Source organism: Chiloscyllium plagiosum, chromosome 1 (genome assembly GCF_004010195.1).
Source record: "Chiloscyllium plagiosum isolate BGI_BamShark_2017 chromosome 1, ASM401019v2, whole genome shotgun sequence".
Lineage (NCBI taxonomy): Eukaryota > Metazoa > Chordata > Chondrichthyes > Orectolobiformes > Hemiscylliidae > Chiloscyllium > Chiloscyllium plagiosum.
This window is the reverse complement of record NC_057710.1, coordinates 89,854,948-89,872,027: the sequence shown is the minus strand read 5'-3', so window position 1 is coordinate 89,872,027 and position 17,080 is coordinate 89,854,948. Positions and strand designations below refer to the sequence as shown.

Genomic DNA, 17,080 nt, shown 5'->3' with positions numbered 1-17,080 from the left:
AATTCAAGCCAATGTATCAGTCCATTACATAAAATGAGATCTGGAGAAATATATTTTCTTTTCCTTCATTCTTTCATGGAGTGAGAGCAGTGCTGGGGAAGCATTGTTGCCCATCCTAATGGTCCTTCAACTGAGTGACTTGCTCAAGCCATTTCAAAGAGTAGTCAATGTTAGTTCCAGTATTTATGCAAGGACTGCCACAAACACTACGTAGGACAAACAGGAAGAAAGTTAGCCACCAGGATACATAGAAAGATATAAATAGAAAGCAGGAGACAACAGCTTCGCTTCACTTGGAGGTCGCCACTGATGATGTTACCTAGCCAGGTAATGAAATGTCTGGATATCAAACCTACAGCTCAGTGAGCAAACCTACACCCTAAACCTCAACCTGAGCTACAAACCTTCACAAACCTTGCTCCCACATCTCTTTTAAACTTCCATCCCCAACATCTTGAACCTGTGTCCCCTAGTCATTGACCACTCCACTCTGGGGAAAAAGTCTCATACTTTCAACTCTATTTGTCTATTGGTCTGGTGGCAGTTAGGGCAGGTAGTGGGAGTTTGGGGGGGGGCGTGTACTGTGCAAGCTTGAGAGTTCAAGTCACTCTGGAAGGGGACATGACTTAGAGGAAGGAAGTGAGTATACTGTATCCAAATCTGCAGATGACACAAAATAGGTGGAATGGCAGCTTGTGAGAGGGATACAAACAGTTTACAGTAAGATACTGATAGGTTATCTACAACACATAGGGACATGTGGGGGAATTGAGCACAAAAAATAAAAAAGGTATCACAGGTACTCAGGAAGGCAAATGGAATGTTAGTCCTTATTTAAAGGGGGTTGGAGTATAAGAATAGGAAAGTCTTAATGCAACTGTATAAAGTGCTGATAAGACCATGTCTGAAGTACTGGGAGCAGTTTTGGTCCCCTTATTTAAGGAAACATATTATTTCATTGGAAGCAGTTCTGAGAAGGTTCATTAAGATGATCCCTGATATGGAAGGATTGTTTTATGAGCAAAGATTAAACAGACTGGGACTATACTCACTGCAGTTTAGAAGAATAAGAGGTGATTTCATTGAAGCATACAGGATTCTTAAGAGGCTTGACAGGGTAAATGCTGAGAGGAATTTTCTCCTCATGGGAGAGTCTAAGACCAGAGGACATAATCCCAGAATAAAGGCCAATTTAAGGAAGATGAGGAAAAATGTCTTCACTCAGAGGGTCGTGAGTCTTTGGAACTCTTGTCACAGAGAGCTGTGGAGACAGAGTTCTTGGGCATATTTAAGTCTAAGACATATTCTTCATCAGTAGGGGAATCAAGGGTTATGGGAAAAAGGCAGGAAAGCGGCTATAAAGAATGTTGGTTTCAGCCATGATCCTACTGAACAGTGTAATAGGCTTGAGGGGCTGAACAAATCATTCCTATTCCTATTTCTTATGGTTGTATAGGAATTCCCATACAAATTTAGGGTCAGTACATGAAATGGTCAGTGCCTATGTCATAGCTGGTAGGAGACTTGGATACTGGTAATTTTTTTCTTTTAAAGTATGATCAGAACAAATATTTAAATTTAAATCTTCCAGTTTCTGATAACAATACTGCACGATTCTCTTAAGCAGCATGAAGTTTGCTTGTCACAACTGAGTACAATGTAATTCAATTATATAAATTTTATATTGCAACAAATATGCTAAATGAAGTTTATTCTTACCCATGTTTGTCCCTTGCTTTCCACCAGTGAGGATCAAGTTTTTCAAGAATAACATATTCTTCATATCTCCTGACACTCAGATCAGTGGATTCTCGGGCCCAAAAATCATACAGGGCGATCACCTTGACTTCCGTGCCCTCCTCATCATCACTCGGAGGTGGGGGTGGAGGCTTCCTTCTTGACGGGACCCCTACTGACCTGTTGGCCTGAAGAATGACACAACACCAAGATTAAAGCCAAACTCAACAGTGGCTTTTCTGTTATTCTATGCCAAAATGCACTTGACTATAAACAAATAAAAACAGAAACTGCTGAAAAAACTCGGCAGGTCAGGCAGTATCTGTGGAGAGAAGACAGAGTTATTGTTTCGAGTTCTGTGACCCTTCTTCAGAGCAGACAATACTTCGCTAAAGGCACATTCTTCACATTTTTAAAGAACTTTGCAAAAAGTTTCAAAGGCACACTGCTTACAGTCTTTGGCACAATGGGTGTATCTTATGCATGTATACATCACCATTTGTTTCAACCTTAACTATTTACATTTGAGATGCATTTACTAATGTAATATTACAATAATATCCTTGAGTTAAGGGGATCTCTTTCAGGAAACCTACTACTACTTGCCAATAACTGCACCTCCCTCCACTCCTTCAGGGGGGCATAGTGGATCAATGGTTAGCACTACTATCTCGCAGTATCAGGGACACAGGTTCGATTCCAGCCTTGGGTGACTGTGTGGAATTTGTACATTCTTCCCATCTCTTCATGGGTTTCCTTTTACAAAGATGTGCAGCTTTGGTGGATTGGCCATACTAAGTTGCATCATAGTGAGCAGGCTAGGTGGATTAACTGTAATAAATGTAGGTTTACAGGGATAGAATGGAAGGCTCTTTGGAGTGTCAATGAAGACTTGACAGACCGAAAAGTCTTTATCTACACCAGAGATTCTATGATTCAATCTTCTAATACAATATTATGAGGAAGGTACTTGGTTGTGACATTTTAGTCTTTTACATAAATATAGTCTAAAGCTGGGAATATGGGCAAACATTGTTAAAATAACTTGATAATAATAAAATGTAATATTTTTAATACACAGTTCAAGAAATCAAATTCTTCACTAACAATTTCAATGTCTTCCTAACATCCAGGAGGTGAACTTATATAAAGAATTCTTTCCTTTGCCTTAAGAGACTTTGACAAAAAAGCAGTCCAAATGCCAAAAAGTACTTATGTGACTTAATTATCATTCATCAAAGTTACACTACTCAAGCAACCAGAAGAACCTCACCCAAGGATGCTTTGAAAACAGACAGAAACAATGCACCAACACTTAAAATGTCTGTGTAAAAAAATAATTTCATACAATTCCCATGGTGCAGATAGAGACCATTTGGCCCATCGAGTCTGCACCAACCCTCCAAAGAGCATCCCTCCCAGGCCCATGCCCCTCCCTAACGCAGAACCCCACAGTTATCACGGGTTAATCTAACCAACCTGCACATCCCTGAATACTATGAGCAATCCAGCTAACCTGCACATCTTTGGATAGTGGGTAGAAACCCACCTCAGACACAGGGAGAACGTGCAAACTCCACAGAGATAGTCACCTGAGATTGGAATCGAACCTGGGTCTGAACTGAAATTTCTAGCCCCAAATGTTAACCTGCCACAATTTAGTGTTAGAACATTCTTTCTACTTTTAAATGCATTAATGTATCAATTTAAAAATAAGGTTCACATGTTAGAATCATTAGCTGCACATATCCTACAAACAACAGGGAGCTAAACAAAGGGGATTTCTGTGAGTGATTTGCTTCACTGGAAAATCAATGTATAATGTAAGGAATTTAGGGATACTTTCTTGTTCACCTGCTCAGACAAGCAATGAGACACCCCTGTAGCAGGTGGGACTTGAACCTGGGTCTTCTGGCTTAGAGGTATGGACACGACCACCGTACTTTAACAAAAAAAATCAACAAAAGGGTTCATTCAGGGACATGAACTCAGACCTTCTGGCCTGGAGGTCGAAGTATAACCACTGCACCACACACAGGAAATCCTCAGTCCAAGACTGGGAATTGACCAGGCTGTGGCAGTGAGAACACGGAATCCTATCCACTAGCCTGCTATGAAAAATCCAGAGGAAATTATATAACTTGCCAGATGTAACATTGGAGCTCTGTGGTGAATGGGGGCAGGACATGTCTCACCCCAGGGTCAGCTGTATCCAATGAAAGCCTATCCTGGCTATCCTGCCATCCCTCACATGATACAGCAGTTCAGCTCTGAGTTACAAAAACTTTACATTTAGGAGGACGAAACAGATTAATAAAATTAGCCATGATAGATGTTTTGCTTTGGATATTTAAAAGGAACAACTATAATACTACTCCTTTATGTAATCTATATGCAGTTAATATATATTTGTACTGTCTAAGTATTCTATTGTCATATGGAAGTTCTCAGTGTTAATATGTAACCTCAGGCAAGCCGCCAGAAGCATTCAACAATTTGGTTTAATAAGGAAATTTGAAAATGGTTTACCAGTACAACTATATTGTACTACTTTGGTTTTTATATGTGGCCAGTCAAAAATAAAAATTGCTTCCATGTAACGGTTATAAATTATAAGTCAAAAAACAATTAGACTCTTATGCGTGAGTTTTGTCTCATTAAATACATCATGAATATATATCAAAAACATATCACCTACTCGGTAAATATTTGAAGGATATGATGTTTGACCATTATTCAAAGGATAACCATCCATTAGATCTGCATTATCATCTAAACTCACTTGAGTTGTCACTGCACTGAAATTAAATTGAAAAATAAACAAATTAACATAACATTGAAGATATTATTATCAGCTGTAATAGTTCAAGGAAAGTAGAAAAGTATTTTTAGCTGGAAGGAAGTTGAAAAGTTGGGCTTACCGTTTCTGAACAGAGCAACAACAGCAAAACACTGACTGGATGGTATGATCTGCAAAAACATGAGACTTCAATGTAACCACAATTCTTCATTGCAAAATAAAGTACATTTCAAGAAAGTCAAAAGCTCAGCAGATATTGGAAATCAAAAACTAAAATTCCAGACAACACACTGCAGTTATATGTTAATTGACCTGTTGTGTGTTTTCAATATTTTCTACATTTAATACCTTGCATGTCTTTGCTTTTATAATGTGGTCTTTATATTGAGGTCATTGATCAGACACCACCGGAAATCTTGTGAGGTGCAATCAAACGTTCTGTTTGATGCTATATGATTAATTATATTAATGGGTGAACCCAATGACCGTGTTGTTTCTCCTCATTTTTAAAGAGTATCGTGAGCATTAATCAGAAATGCATTGTTTCCATTTTCGTCTTCATTTTAGGAACTGTCTGTCACATCACATCATCTATTTATATTATACCTAGTATGGTAACCAGTAATGAATTAAATCTGAAGTTCCCTTTTAAAGTTGTGTATGTGCAACTACAAACAGAAAGGTTATTCTAAAATTACACTCACATTGCTAAATTTCCTTTAGGAATCCAAATAAACCTATGTCTTATTAAGAGATGAGTTGAGTTCCATTTAATTGTGAGTTTAAGGCCCTGAAATTACAAGCCAGAACCAAAGCAATTAAAGGCAGTCACTAGTAAGTATTAAATTTGACACAAAACCCAATTCCATTCTGATTCTGCAAAGAACCACCAGTGGGGATAGGAAGCAAGCAACTCTACCGTCTGTACATAATAAAAGAAAAGGCCATTCTAATAAGCTGTGTCACTCACCAACCACTTCACCATTCCTCACCCAAACCCTATCTTTGTATGTCTCCCATAGTTCACTTCCAATTATACTTTCAATCCCAATTATCCATTCTCCATAACATTTCATCAGCTTCTAATCACTGAACCACATTGTCACTTTTGCCTTTGTCTTAGTCCCTAGAAAGATCATTATTTTCATGTGAAGAAGTCATATCAGACTTGAAAAGTTAACTCTGTGTCTCTCCAACAGGTATGTCCAGACCTACTGAGTTTTCCCAGCACTCTCTGTTTGTTTCAGATCCCCAGCATCGGCAGTAGTTTTAATATTCAACTGAAGCCTCAATCAACCACATCCATCACTGCAATGTTTTAAATTCCTTCAACATTGTTTAACTGATTTGCCTTTGCTACTTAAGTCACATGCTGAATCGTCAGCTAAAAACTGCTGATTGGCCTGTTTATTCAGCTTCAGTGATCAGTCAATCAAAATTTCAGGTTAAATTCTTTTAAACTCAGCATTCAGGGGGCTGCCTTTAGTCAAAAGTTAATTGCAATCCTCAATGTCATGACAACACTGTCTCACAGGAATTCTAAGTTGAGGTCTCTTTTAAGTCTGAGCTTGCTCACACACTTAAATGTAATCTTGAATTTGTAAAACTGCACAAAGTCCACCACATTCTGGATACAATTTCTGGTTAACATGGTTAAGTAGAAACTTCATGTTGTAATTGCTCTGTCATCTATCTGCCATAAGTTCAGGACTACAGTCTTGTAGGAACAGGCAGCCCATCATAATAAAACGACTCTGCTGTTACCATAAAAATGTTCTGGTCAGCTAATTACATATAAATTCTGAAGAAGAATCATACAGCTCTCAAAATGTTAACTCTGTTTCTCTCCCCATTGCTGCTGCCAGATCTGCTGAGTTTCTCCAGATTTTCAGGTTTTATTTCAGATTTTCAGCATCTGCAGCACTACTTTTATTACAGACTTTAACTTTATCCATTCAACGATCCATCAATCTGAAGGAAAGCAAATTATATAAGCCTCTTGAGGCCAAATTCCAATAACTCCAGCTGATTAATGTAAATTAAAGATAAAATGCTATGGATGCTAGAAACCTGAAATAAATGTAGAGAACATTGGAGAAACCCTGCAGGCCTGGCAATAGCTGTGAAGGGAAAAAAAGGAGTTCACTTTTCATGTCCCATATGACTTTTCCAAAGAAGGTTTTCCAACATTTTATTTTTAAGATAAAGTCTGTGTTGTGACTTAAATGTGATGAATGTGTTGAAGAGAGTGAAGGCCTAGATAAACACAGCCACCAGGGTAAAAACATGGTCTAACAGTGGGGGTACGGGCTTGCACCTTTGTACAAATTTCTTTCTCCAGTTCTTTTTTCTCAGATCACTCTGGGTTGGGGTCAGGGGCTGGGAGGGGCATGCAGGTGGTGACAGTCTCTACCACTGGTGTCATCACAATAAGCTATCTTTGCATTGAGATCTAGGCAGCCTTGAGTAATCTGCTCAAGAAATGGTCAGCAGCTCACGTCTGATAATGATTTTTCACAAACAGGACTTGTCTTACATCCCTGTCAGTTTGCACGTTAATCTTCAGAAGCAAAAGAACATTGCCTCAGACACATTTTAAGTTGGACACATCAGGCAAAGATATTTTAATGCAGCAACTAAGTAACTGAATTATTTACAATAGACCTTTCCACCTAGAGCCTCAAAACAAAACTTTGAGAATGGACCTTCTATAGACATATAAGAAGAGGTGACAATGGATCTGCAGCCCACAATACCACTGCTTGAATCTTAAACACTGTTGGATCTAACAAATATCCTGTCTGTTATCACTCATCTCACATAAAGTTGAAAATTTGGTCCTTACAATTTCAGAGCAAAGCTATTTTTGTTATTAGTTTTAATTATAGCCAGAAACCTATTTCTTGGCCACTGATAGAGTTAAATGAGTTCATACAGTTTATTAGGAATTTAAACTTTTTTGACAGTTTCAATTGACCACATCCTTCGCTGCAAGGACTTTAAGCTGAATGTTCTGAATCAGATCGAATCAGTTTTTATTATATTGTTTTACAGCATAAAGTCCACATACAGTTTGACTAAATTTCACAATAAATTGGCAATGCAAGAGCTTGGGGAGCAAGGGTGAGGATCCCATTGAAATAGATTTCATTTATCTATGCTGGAATCTGAGAACTCATTCCAGCAATTAGAACATATCCAAAAAAATGCCTGGATAACTCCAATGATATTTTGTACAGAACTCAGAATATTTTGTAATAAATTATTCTTTTGGAATCAGGAACAGAATAGGGACATGAAGGCACGGAACTAAAGATATAGTTGAAGAAAACTGTTTTGAGATTTTTGGAAGCAGGAAGGCAGGTAACTGGGTGAACTGGACTAGAAAAGGGGAAACAAGAATTCTCTTCCCATGGTAGATACAATGTCGTTCACTGCTAAACAGTTTATAGCAAAATCATTGTTCTCATGCAAAGTATTTTCCATTTAATACAGAAAATTAGAAGTCTTAATACAAGTATACAGATTTGGACAGAGAACAGATAGTTAAGGAAAATTTGTAAATATAGTCAAAACATCTTGACTTCTAAAATACATGTGAAACTTAATACATTTCAGATTTGTATAATACTTGTGGTTAGATTTGTAATTCCTTTGATTTGGACTCAGTAAAGCTTTGGGTGATTATTACAAATACTCCAGATTTTGCAGTCTCAGAAAAAGCAGCTTAAATGTTGATCTGATTTCAGCTACATTACAGTGGCAGACAAAAAGCCTAGCCCACTGGATTATCACCAAATTGGTCCAATCTTCCTGTGACATGTGCCAGATGGTGCCATTAATCGAGGGCTGGGAGATGGTTGTCCTACTTTCAAACCACCTCACTGAATTCTTACCTCTGGATTTGACTGTTCCAATGTATTTCTGACCAGCATGCCATATTCTAACATTTATAAACATGATGTCATCCCGATACCGCTGCCCATCTCCCATCTTTCACCAAACAGCATTATTATCTCTGTACTCAATGACATACACTTTTGAAATTTCATCCTTGTTTTCAAGACTTTCTTTGGCCTCTCTCCTCCTCACCTTTGTAGTTTCCTCCAGATGTAAACCCTTCAAGACATCAGCCTTCAGCTAATTTTGCCTTTTTCAACATTCCCCGGTTTCAACATTCTTCCCTTCTGCTGCAGAGACTGTAAGCTCTGCAAAACAGACCTCGAGCTTCCAGTTTCCTGCTACTTCAATACACCACCTTGGTCAATATCTCAGTCTCAGGCTTGCTACAGTGCTCCAGTGAAGCTCAGCGCTAGCTAAAAGAACAGCACCTCGCTTTCTGCTTTGGAACGCTACAGCCTTCTGGACTCAATATTGATTTCAAAAGTTTTAGGGCTTGAGCATCTTTTCCCATGTACTCACCCCAACTCCTACATATTGTCATCACATGGTCTGTTATTACACACACTAATAGTGCCTATTAGCAGCTATTCATTCTCTCAGACTGACTGTTATCCATTCTTTTGTCTGTCCAATTGTTCTTCTCTCTCTTTGGGCTCTAGCTCCATGTATTGTTTACTTCTTACCCCCTAACCTCTCCCTATCTTCTGCATAAAAAAACAACTTTTTTCCGAGGTATCATTTGTTCTGAAGAAGGGTCACTGGATCCAAAACGTTAAGTCTAATTTCTCTCCACAGATGCTGCCTGATCAGCAGCTTTTCCAGCAATTTCTGTTTGGGTTACTGTATGTTCCAAACTTACCATGGAAACCTCTTTGCCACTCTATCTCACTTTATTCTTTTATGATCCTTTATAAAACCTCCTCCTTTGGCAAAAAATATTTAGAAATTTGCTCTAGTTTCTCCTTTTATGACTCAATATCACAGTTTGTACGTTGCACACCTATAATTTTTTTTACTACATTAAAGGTATGATATAAATACGAGCTGTTATTAATATTCATAAAAATCAAAACTTCTGTTTGCAAGTAGTAAAGGAAATTGTCATTCATTCAATTATTGTAAAAAGAATCAGAAATCTTACATAAGGACTCTAAAACAAACAACAAATGTAATCTTCCAAAACACATCATGAATTGCACTATAAATAGTGATGAGGAGTATTTTTATGTTTTGACTTGTTTAATTAACTGACACATCAAGCACAAATAAGAAAGCAAATCTGCAAAATGCTGTTGAATCCTGATTTGACCAAAAACAAACAATGCAACCAGTCTTAGTATGTATCACATAAATTTTACATGGTTTCACTGTCTTGGAAAGCTTTTCTCATAAAAAATGAACACAACTGTTATAGATTAAAATAAAATTGGAACTTTGAGTCTTTTCTTCTAGTAAATTTCAAGAATATGTGATGTTTGTTGTTATTCATCATGTTTTTATTCTCAGAGCTTTCAAGAAGTCAGTCTGGGTCACTTGCCCCATAATATTGCATTGGATCTTTTGCCAAAGAAGTAGGCAAAGCTATCAATGCTGACAGTCATGCTCCACTTGAGCCTTCTTCCATCTTTCCTCATCCAAATTTAACAATGTACCCCTTTATTCCCTGCAGCCTCATGTTTGTCTAGCTTCTCTTTAAATACATCCATAGTATTTATTTCAACACTCACACTGGTAGCAAGTTCCACCATCACACCACTCTTTGGGTAAAGATGACCTGTCTAAATTCCCTACTGGATTTCTTGGTATTGATCTTGTATTGATAGTTTCTATTTAGCTGTTCCCTGAAATTTTTGTGATCGTTTTCATCAAGTTATAAAGTGAATGGTATATTTTAGGTTCAAACCCATAAAGATGTTAACATTTTAGATATGACATGTCAGCGCCACCATCCAGGATATAGGTTTCTAATTATAACTAAACTCGTAGGAGGTATAACTTTAGTTTCTTACTGTTGATGTCATGAGTAAATGGAACATTAACAATCAGAGATAAATGATAAAAAATGACATATTACTTGATGGGTTTTTTTGTGTTAGTATGGTTTAGTACCACTAAGAAATGAAAATATTATTTATAATCATTCTTCTTCAATCAATAATAAAATGGTGACTTGGACAAGGACACTCCCATCAGATTTCAAAGATTTGCTTCTAAAGATTTATTTCATATGAAAGCAGTCTCAGTATTTCCACCATCAAACTGATTGTCAGAAATGAAGATGCAAGTACCCATAATCTGAACGGTTACAAGATGTCCTGTAAATTTAACTAAAAAAAAACAACAGAAACCAAGCAAACCACATAATTATCCTAGCTTTCTAATATTTCATTGACCTTTAGTAGCACTTACAAAACTGCCTTGAGCTGCTTCTCCATTTAACAATGTTGGTCAAATGGAGCTGATTTATGTTTTACTCCTAGAGTCATAGAGTCATGCAGAACAGTCCAACCAGTTCATGCCAGCCATAATCTCAAATTAAACTAGTCCTACCTGCCTGCATTTAGCCCATATCCCTCCAAACATTTCTTATTCATGTACTTACCCAAACATCTTTTAAATGTTGCAACTGTACCGGCATCCACCATTTCCTATGGAAATTCATTCCACACACAGTTAAAAATCACACAACCCCAGGTTATAGTCCAACAGGTTTATTTGAAAGTACGAGCTTTGAACTCTGCTCCTTCAGGTACACAGCGACCTGATGAAGACGCAGCACTCTGAAAGCTTGTACTTGCAAATAAGCCTGTTGGATATAACCTGGGGTTTATGATTTTTAACCAGTCCAACACCGGCACCTTCACATCATTCCACTACTCTCTGTGTAAGAAGATTGCCCCCATGTCTTTTTTAAATCTTTATCTTTTCACCTTAAAAATATGCACTTCAGACTTGAAATCCCTCACCCGAGGGAAAAGACACCTGCTATTCACCTTATCTGTATCCCTCATGATTTTATAAACCTCTATAAGCTCACCTCTCAACTTCCTATGCTCCAGTGAAAAAATTCCCGGCCTATCCAACCTTTCCTTATAACTGAAACCCTCAATTCTCAGAATCATCCTGGTAAATCTCTTTTGAAATCTCTCCAACTTAATATAAAATCCCTCTTATAGCAGGGAGACCAGAAATGGACTCAGTATTCCGAGAGGCCTCACCAATGCCCTGTATTACCTTAACATAATGTCCCAACTCCTATACTCATAAGTGTGAATAATGAAAGTAAACATCCTAAATGCCTTTTTAACCACCTTATCTATATGTGAAGCAAATTTCAAAGAATTATCTACCTGAACCTCTAGATCTCTCTGTTCTACAACACTACCCTACTTTTAATTGTATAATTCCTATTATAACTATTTGGATTCCTCTATTGCTCAGTAGAACTGCTTTATATATGCAGCTTCTCAAATAATCCAGGTTTTGTACATGTTCTAGATGGCATTTAATATGTGACTCTATCCTATTATCTGATTTCCATACATACATGGGGATTACTGGTTAATTAGCACATGTACCACTGTAACTGTGAAACAGACACTGGTGGGACTGTGTCCTGAGTTCAAAGCAACCAACACAGTTCAGAGCAGGAATAGTGTCTGGGACTATATTGGCTGATGTGGTTTGATGTTATAACAACAAGTATGGTTGAGCTAGCACAGCGCTCTTGGGAATTACAAATTTCATTCCAGCATAAAAAGGCTACTATTTTGAATTTGAGCAATTACTGCATATGTTTTTGTTTTTAATATCACTTTCTTTAAATGGAATAATTATTTTAAATAGTTTTTCTCTCTCTCCTGCTTGTAGTATGTGTTGTTTTTTCCTGCATTCAGAACTCGTAAATCTGACCCTGAAAATTCCTATAAATATCGATAATGCAATGTTTAACACTTCGGTAATATATTCAGTAAAATCTGACAGAACACAACTCTTCATGGAGCCTGAGAACACAGACATGGGGTACTCTTTTTCTATTGGCTCTGAAATAGGACTACTGCCACCTGAGTGCAGATAAAAGAGATTTGTAACCGAGTACCCAGAGCCCTGGCTCCAAAAAACGTGCTTCCTGTATCCAACCAGTAGCAGGTGCATCAGAATGGTTCCTCTTATCACACCATCTGATTTTCTCACTGTGGAAGTGGTTTTTCATCTTTTAACACCTCCTCCCACTGGTCAGGTCTGTAATCAAAAACTCGTGGTTCATGCGTATAACATAATCTACAAATTAAAAACTGTCTTCCATAACGAACTGGTGTCAGGTTTTCCAGCCAAACTCATTAAGATATGCAAAACAACATGCAAAGTAACTCAGCCAACTTGCTGGCAGGTTTCATTCATGGAGTACCTTGTTCCCATTTTATTTTTGAAGTTATTTTATTTAGTTCTGTAGAGGTAAGTCAATATTTACCAGTCACTGCTTTTCTCCCTGCTCTAACCTTTTTCAAGTATCACAGCTAAGTATTATAGAATGAAAAACTCACTGTCAGTGTCTTTTTCATTGTTTTTAACATTATGGTAGGTAGCATGAATTTGTTAGAAGGAATTTGTTAGAAGGAAAGCTGCTAATTGAAGTGTGGGTTGCGTATATGCACAAATTCTGAGAGATCACCACAAACAACTCATTGCTGCACATCTGCTGTCCTGTGTTGCTGAGCTTACTTGGTCCCCTACATCTCTAATGCCCAGTCAGAAAGTAAATAACAGTGTGCGAGAGATATCTGATTACTACATTGGGTGAGAAGTTCAGCTTTTCATGATGCTCCTTGCAGGACTGAAGACATCAGCAAACTTGGAAATTGTCCTCAGCTAATCGGGGGCAGATACTAGAACCATCAAGATGGTGGAAATTAAGCTGCCACAGGCTGACAGAGTCTCTGGAAAAACATCAAAGGAACCTTATCAGTTCTGTAGGGATCTCCCAAGGGAATCAGCGGCTCTTCCAACATTTAAGGGGTCACCCTCAGCCTCCTCATTTAGGGAGAGTTTCCCACCCACTGAATGCTGCCAACTAATTCAAGGCCTGAAGCCACTCATGGCAGTCAGTGCCAGTACAAGCAGAGTCTACAGTGGCACTGAACCAACCAGAGGCCCAGGAATCTAGAAAAGGCACAATAGGGATTATAGGAGAAAGTGAGGACTGCAGATGCTGGAGATCAGAGCTGAAAATGTGTTGCTGGAAAAGAGCAGCAGGTCAGGCAGCATCCAAGGAGCAGGAGAATCGACGTTTCGGGCATGAGCCCTTTTTCAGGAATAATGGGATTATGTTGGGGACTGTGTCTTTCATTGGCTCCTCACTTCCTGATGCCAGGTCCCAGAATCAGACCCTGGGTAACCAACAATAAGGGATCTCGTACCACCAACAGGATTTGTTGGATGTAGAAAAGCCATGCAGCTCTTGTTACTTACCCAAAGATTTACTAAATTTCAAAGGCCTCGACGCTAATAGTGTCGATTAACTCTTTGAGCCTGATTGACAGTCTGCGGATGGTGATCAGAAATCCTAGGTCAGTCCCTTTCAAATTGACTTAATCAGGAGGTTCTCTCACTGCCAAGAAACTGATTGCAAGTCCTCATCCACTATTTGTGGTTCGCACCACAATGGTCAGCATTAAATGTAACCCATTCTCATTCCTCCTTTTAGATGGAAAATATGTGTTGTATATATTAGTGATTTAACTTAAATAGATTGAGCCCATATTAACTATTGGCAGAATCTATTCTAACCCACATTGCTAGTTTCAATTAAATATATAAAAGTAAATTTGAATTAAAACTTTGAATCAGCTGTATATGTCTGAACAGTGGCATTTGCATTCTCTGTTTATATCTGCTTGTCACGAGCTTTCCATTAGTTTTCTGCTGTCCATTCTCAGAGAACCTAGCTGAGTAGGTGGTTGTTGCCCACAGTGGCCTCTCCCAGATGGATTGAGAGGTGTGTGCTGTGAGTCAGCAAAAATGTGAAGGAGCCTGGGAGGAGTGTACAGCTGTCAGCATCTCTGTGAGGCAGACCGCGCTACAGGAAGGAGAACCTGTGCTTCTGAAACAGCACATGGGAGAGTGGGGATAGTAACTTCACAAAGAGCAGGAGAGAAAGTGGAGTCAGCAGCTTCACAAAAAAATATGAGAACGTGGGCCTGCAGCTTCATAAAGAGAAGAGCAACCTGCATAAGAAGAACAGTAACAATGGGGGATGAAAACTGACAGTATACGGTCCCTTCAGCTTCTTCCTCCCTGTAAGAGCCAAAGTGTGACCTCACAGGAAAACAGGTCATTTATTTCTTCTGTGTCTTTCAATTGGCCAATTGGATTAAACCAAGAAATGTTATTATAGCTGAAGAGTACAGTTAAGAAATGTTGTCCTGCCTCACACAGTTGTGAATGGTGATGGACATTTAAACAATTCACTGGAGGAGGAAGGTCTACAATAACAAACATTGAAATTCACAACTGACCTTGGAGAAACCTGTTTGGGAGGGTCACAGCACAGACACAGATAAGTGAATAGTTTTAAGTGTGGCCTTGAGGTCTTGCAGTAAGTTTGCAGAAGTGAATAGAGTGGGTTCTTTCTTGATTATATGTTTTATTGAGATGTCTCTTGATTAAATTTAAAAATATAAGCCATAAGTATTAAGTTAGCCTGGAGCAGTGTTTTGTAGAGGAATAAGACAGGCTATTTACTCGATCTGCAGATTGGAAGAAGCAAAAATGGCCCTTACTAGAGTGATATGCTGTTGTTGTCGGATGTGGGAGTTTAGAGAGAGTTTACAGGTTACTGAGGATTATATCTGCAGACTCCTATCAGATCGAATGGAACAGTTGGAGAGGCAGTTACAGGCAATGAAGAATTTACAAGAGCAAGAGGGTATGATGGATGGCAGTTATAGGAAGGGAGAAAATCACAGATATAGTCACATAGATGGGTTAACTCTAGGGAAGGTAAGAGCAGTAGGGCAGGTAGTGCAGGAGTCTTCTATGGCTATCCAGATTTTAAACAAGTATGCTGTTTTGGAAAATGTAGGGTGTGATGGATTCTCAGGGGAATGTAGCAAGAACAGCCAAGTTTCTGGTATTGAGACTGGCTGTAATGTAATGAGAGGTATGTTGAGTTCCAAGCAATCAATTGTCTTGGGAACTCTCTAATCCAAGGTACAGATAGATGTCTCTGTGGCCAGCAGTGAAAAATCAGAATGGTGTGTTGCTTCCCTGGTGCCAGGATCAAGGATGTCTCAAAGAATGTGCAGAATGTTCTCAAGGGGGAGAGGAGCCAGCAGTGGGTCATTGTACACATTGGAACCAGCGACATAGAAAGGGAAAAGGTTTTGATTCTGAAGGGAGAATACAGAGAGTTAGGCAGGAATTTAAAAAGGAGGTCCTCAAGAGTAGTAATATCTGGATTACTCCTGATGCTATGAACTAGTGACGGTAGGAATAGGAGAATAGAGCAGATGAATGCATGGCTGAGGAGCTGGTGTATGGGAGAAGGATTCACATTTTTGAATCATTGGAACCTCTTTTGGGGTAGAAGTGACCTGTATAAGAAAGACAGATTGCACCTAAATTGGAAGGGGACTAAATACTGGTAGAGAGATTTGCTAGAGCTGCTCGGGAGGATTTAAACTAGTAAGGTGAGGGGTGCGCGGTGAGGTTACTCAGGGAGGTAGTGTGGAAAGAGATCAATCTGAGACTGTAGAGTTGAGAAAAGAAGCGAATCAAATAGTCAGGGCAGGGAGAGACAAAACAGAGAACATGGTAGGACCGATAAATTAAACTGCATTTATTCCAATGCAACAGGCCTAACAGAGAAAGCAGATGAACTCAGGGCATGGTTAGGAACATGGGACTGGCATATCATAGCAATTACAGAAACATGACTCAGGGATGGACAGGATACAAATGTTACAGGAAGGACAGGAAGGGAGGCAAGAGAGGAGGGGGAGTGGCGTTTTTGATAAGGGATAGTATTACAGCAGTACTGTGGGAGCATATTACCAGAAATACATCCAGGGACGTTATTTGGGTGGAACTGAGAAATAAGAAAGGGATGATCAGCTTTATTGGGATTGTACTATAGACCCTCTGATAGTCAGAGGGAAATTGAGAAACAAATTTGTTAAGAGATCTCAGTTATCTGGAAGAACAATAAGGTGGTTATGGTAGAAGATTTTAATTTTCCAAGCATTGACTGGGACGACCATAGTGTTAAGGCGTTAGATGGAGAGGAATTTGTTAAGCGTGTACAAGAATGTTTTCTGATTCGGTATGTGGATGTACCTACTACAGAAGGAGCAAAACTTGGCCTACACTTGGGAAATAAGGGAGGGTAGCTGACTGAGGTGTCAGTTGGGGAGCACTTTGGGGCCAGCGACCATAATTCTATTAGTTTTAAAACAGTGATGGAAAAAGATAGACCAGATCAAAAAGTTTAAGTTCTAAATTGGAGCAAGGCTAATTTTGACGGTATTAGGCAAGACCTTTCAAGAGCTGATTGGGCGCAGATGTTCACAGGTAAAGGGACGGCTGGTAAATGGGAAGCCTGCAGAAATGACGAGAGTGCAGAGATAATATATTCCTGTCAGG

General features: G+C 38.8%; 1 protein-coding gene across 5 annotated transcripts in view; it reads right to left on the bottom strand.

Moving 5' to 3' along the window:
- The window catches only part of txk (TXK tyrosine kinase), a 54,538-nt gene that overhangs the window by 28,508 nt on the left and 8,950 nt on the right, over positions 1 to 17,080 (bottom strand). For 3 of the 5 annotated variants that reach the window (XM_043691455.1, XM_043691472.1, XM_043691492.1), the window contains 3 exons: positions 4,659 to 4,707; positions 4,436 to 4,535; positions 1,720 to 1,925 (listed from right to left, as the gene is read on the bottom strand). In XM_043691455.1, the coding sequence (XP_043547390.1) occupies positions 1,720 to 1,925; positions 4,436 to 4,535; positions 4,659 to 4,707 (355 nt within the window). Of the gene's footprint in view, positions 1 to 1,719; positions 1,926 to 4,435; positions 4,536 to 4,658; positions 4,708 to 4,885; positions 4,908 to 5,241; positions 5,261 to 17,080 lie in introns of those variants that run through there. The other 2 variants (XM_043691482.1, XM_043691463.1) reach the window with 2 other exon arrangements.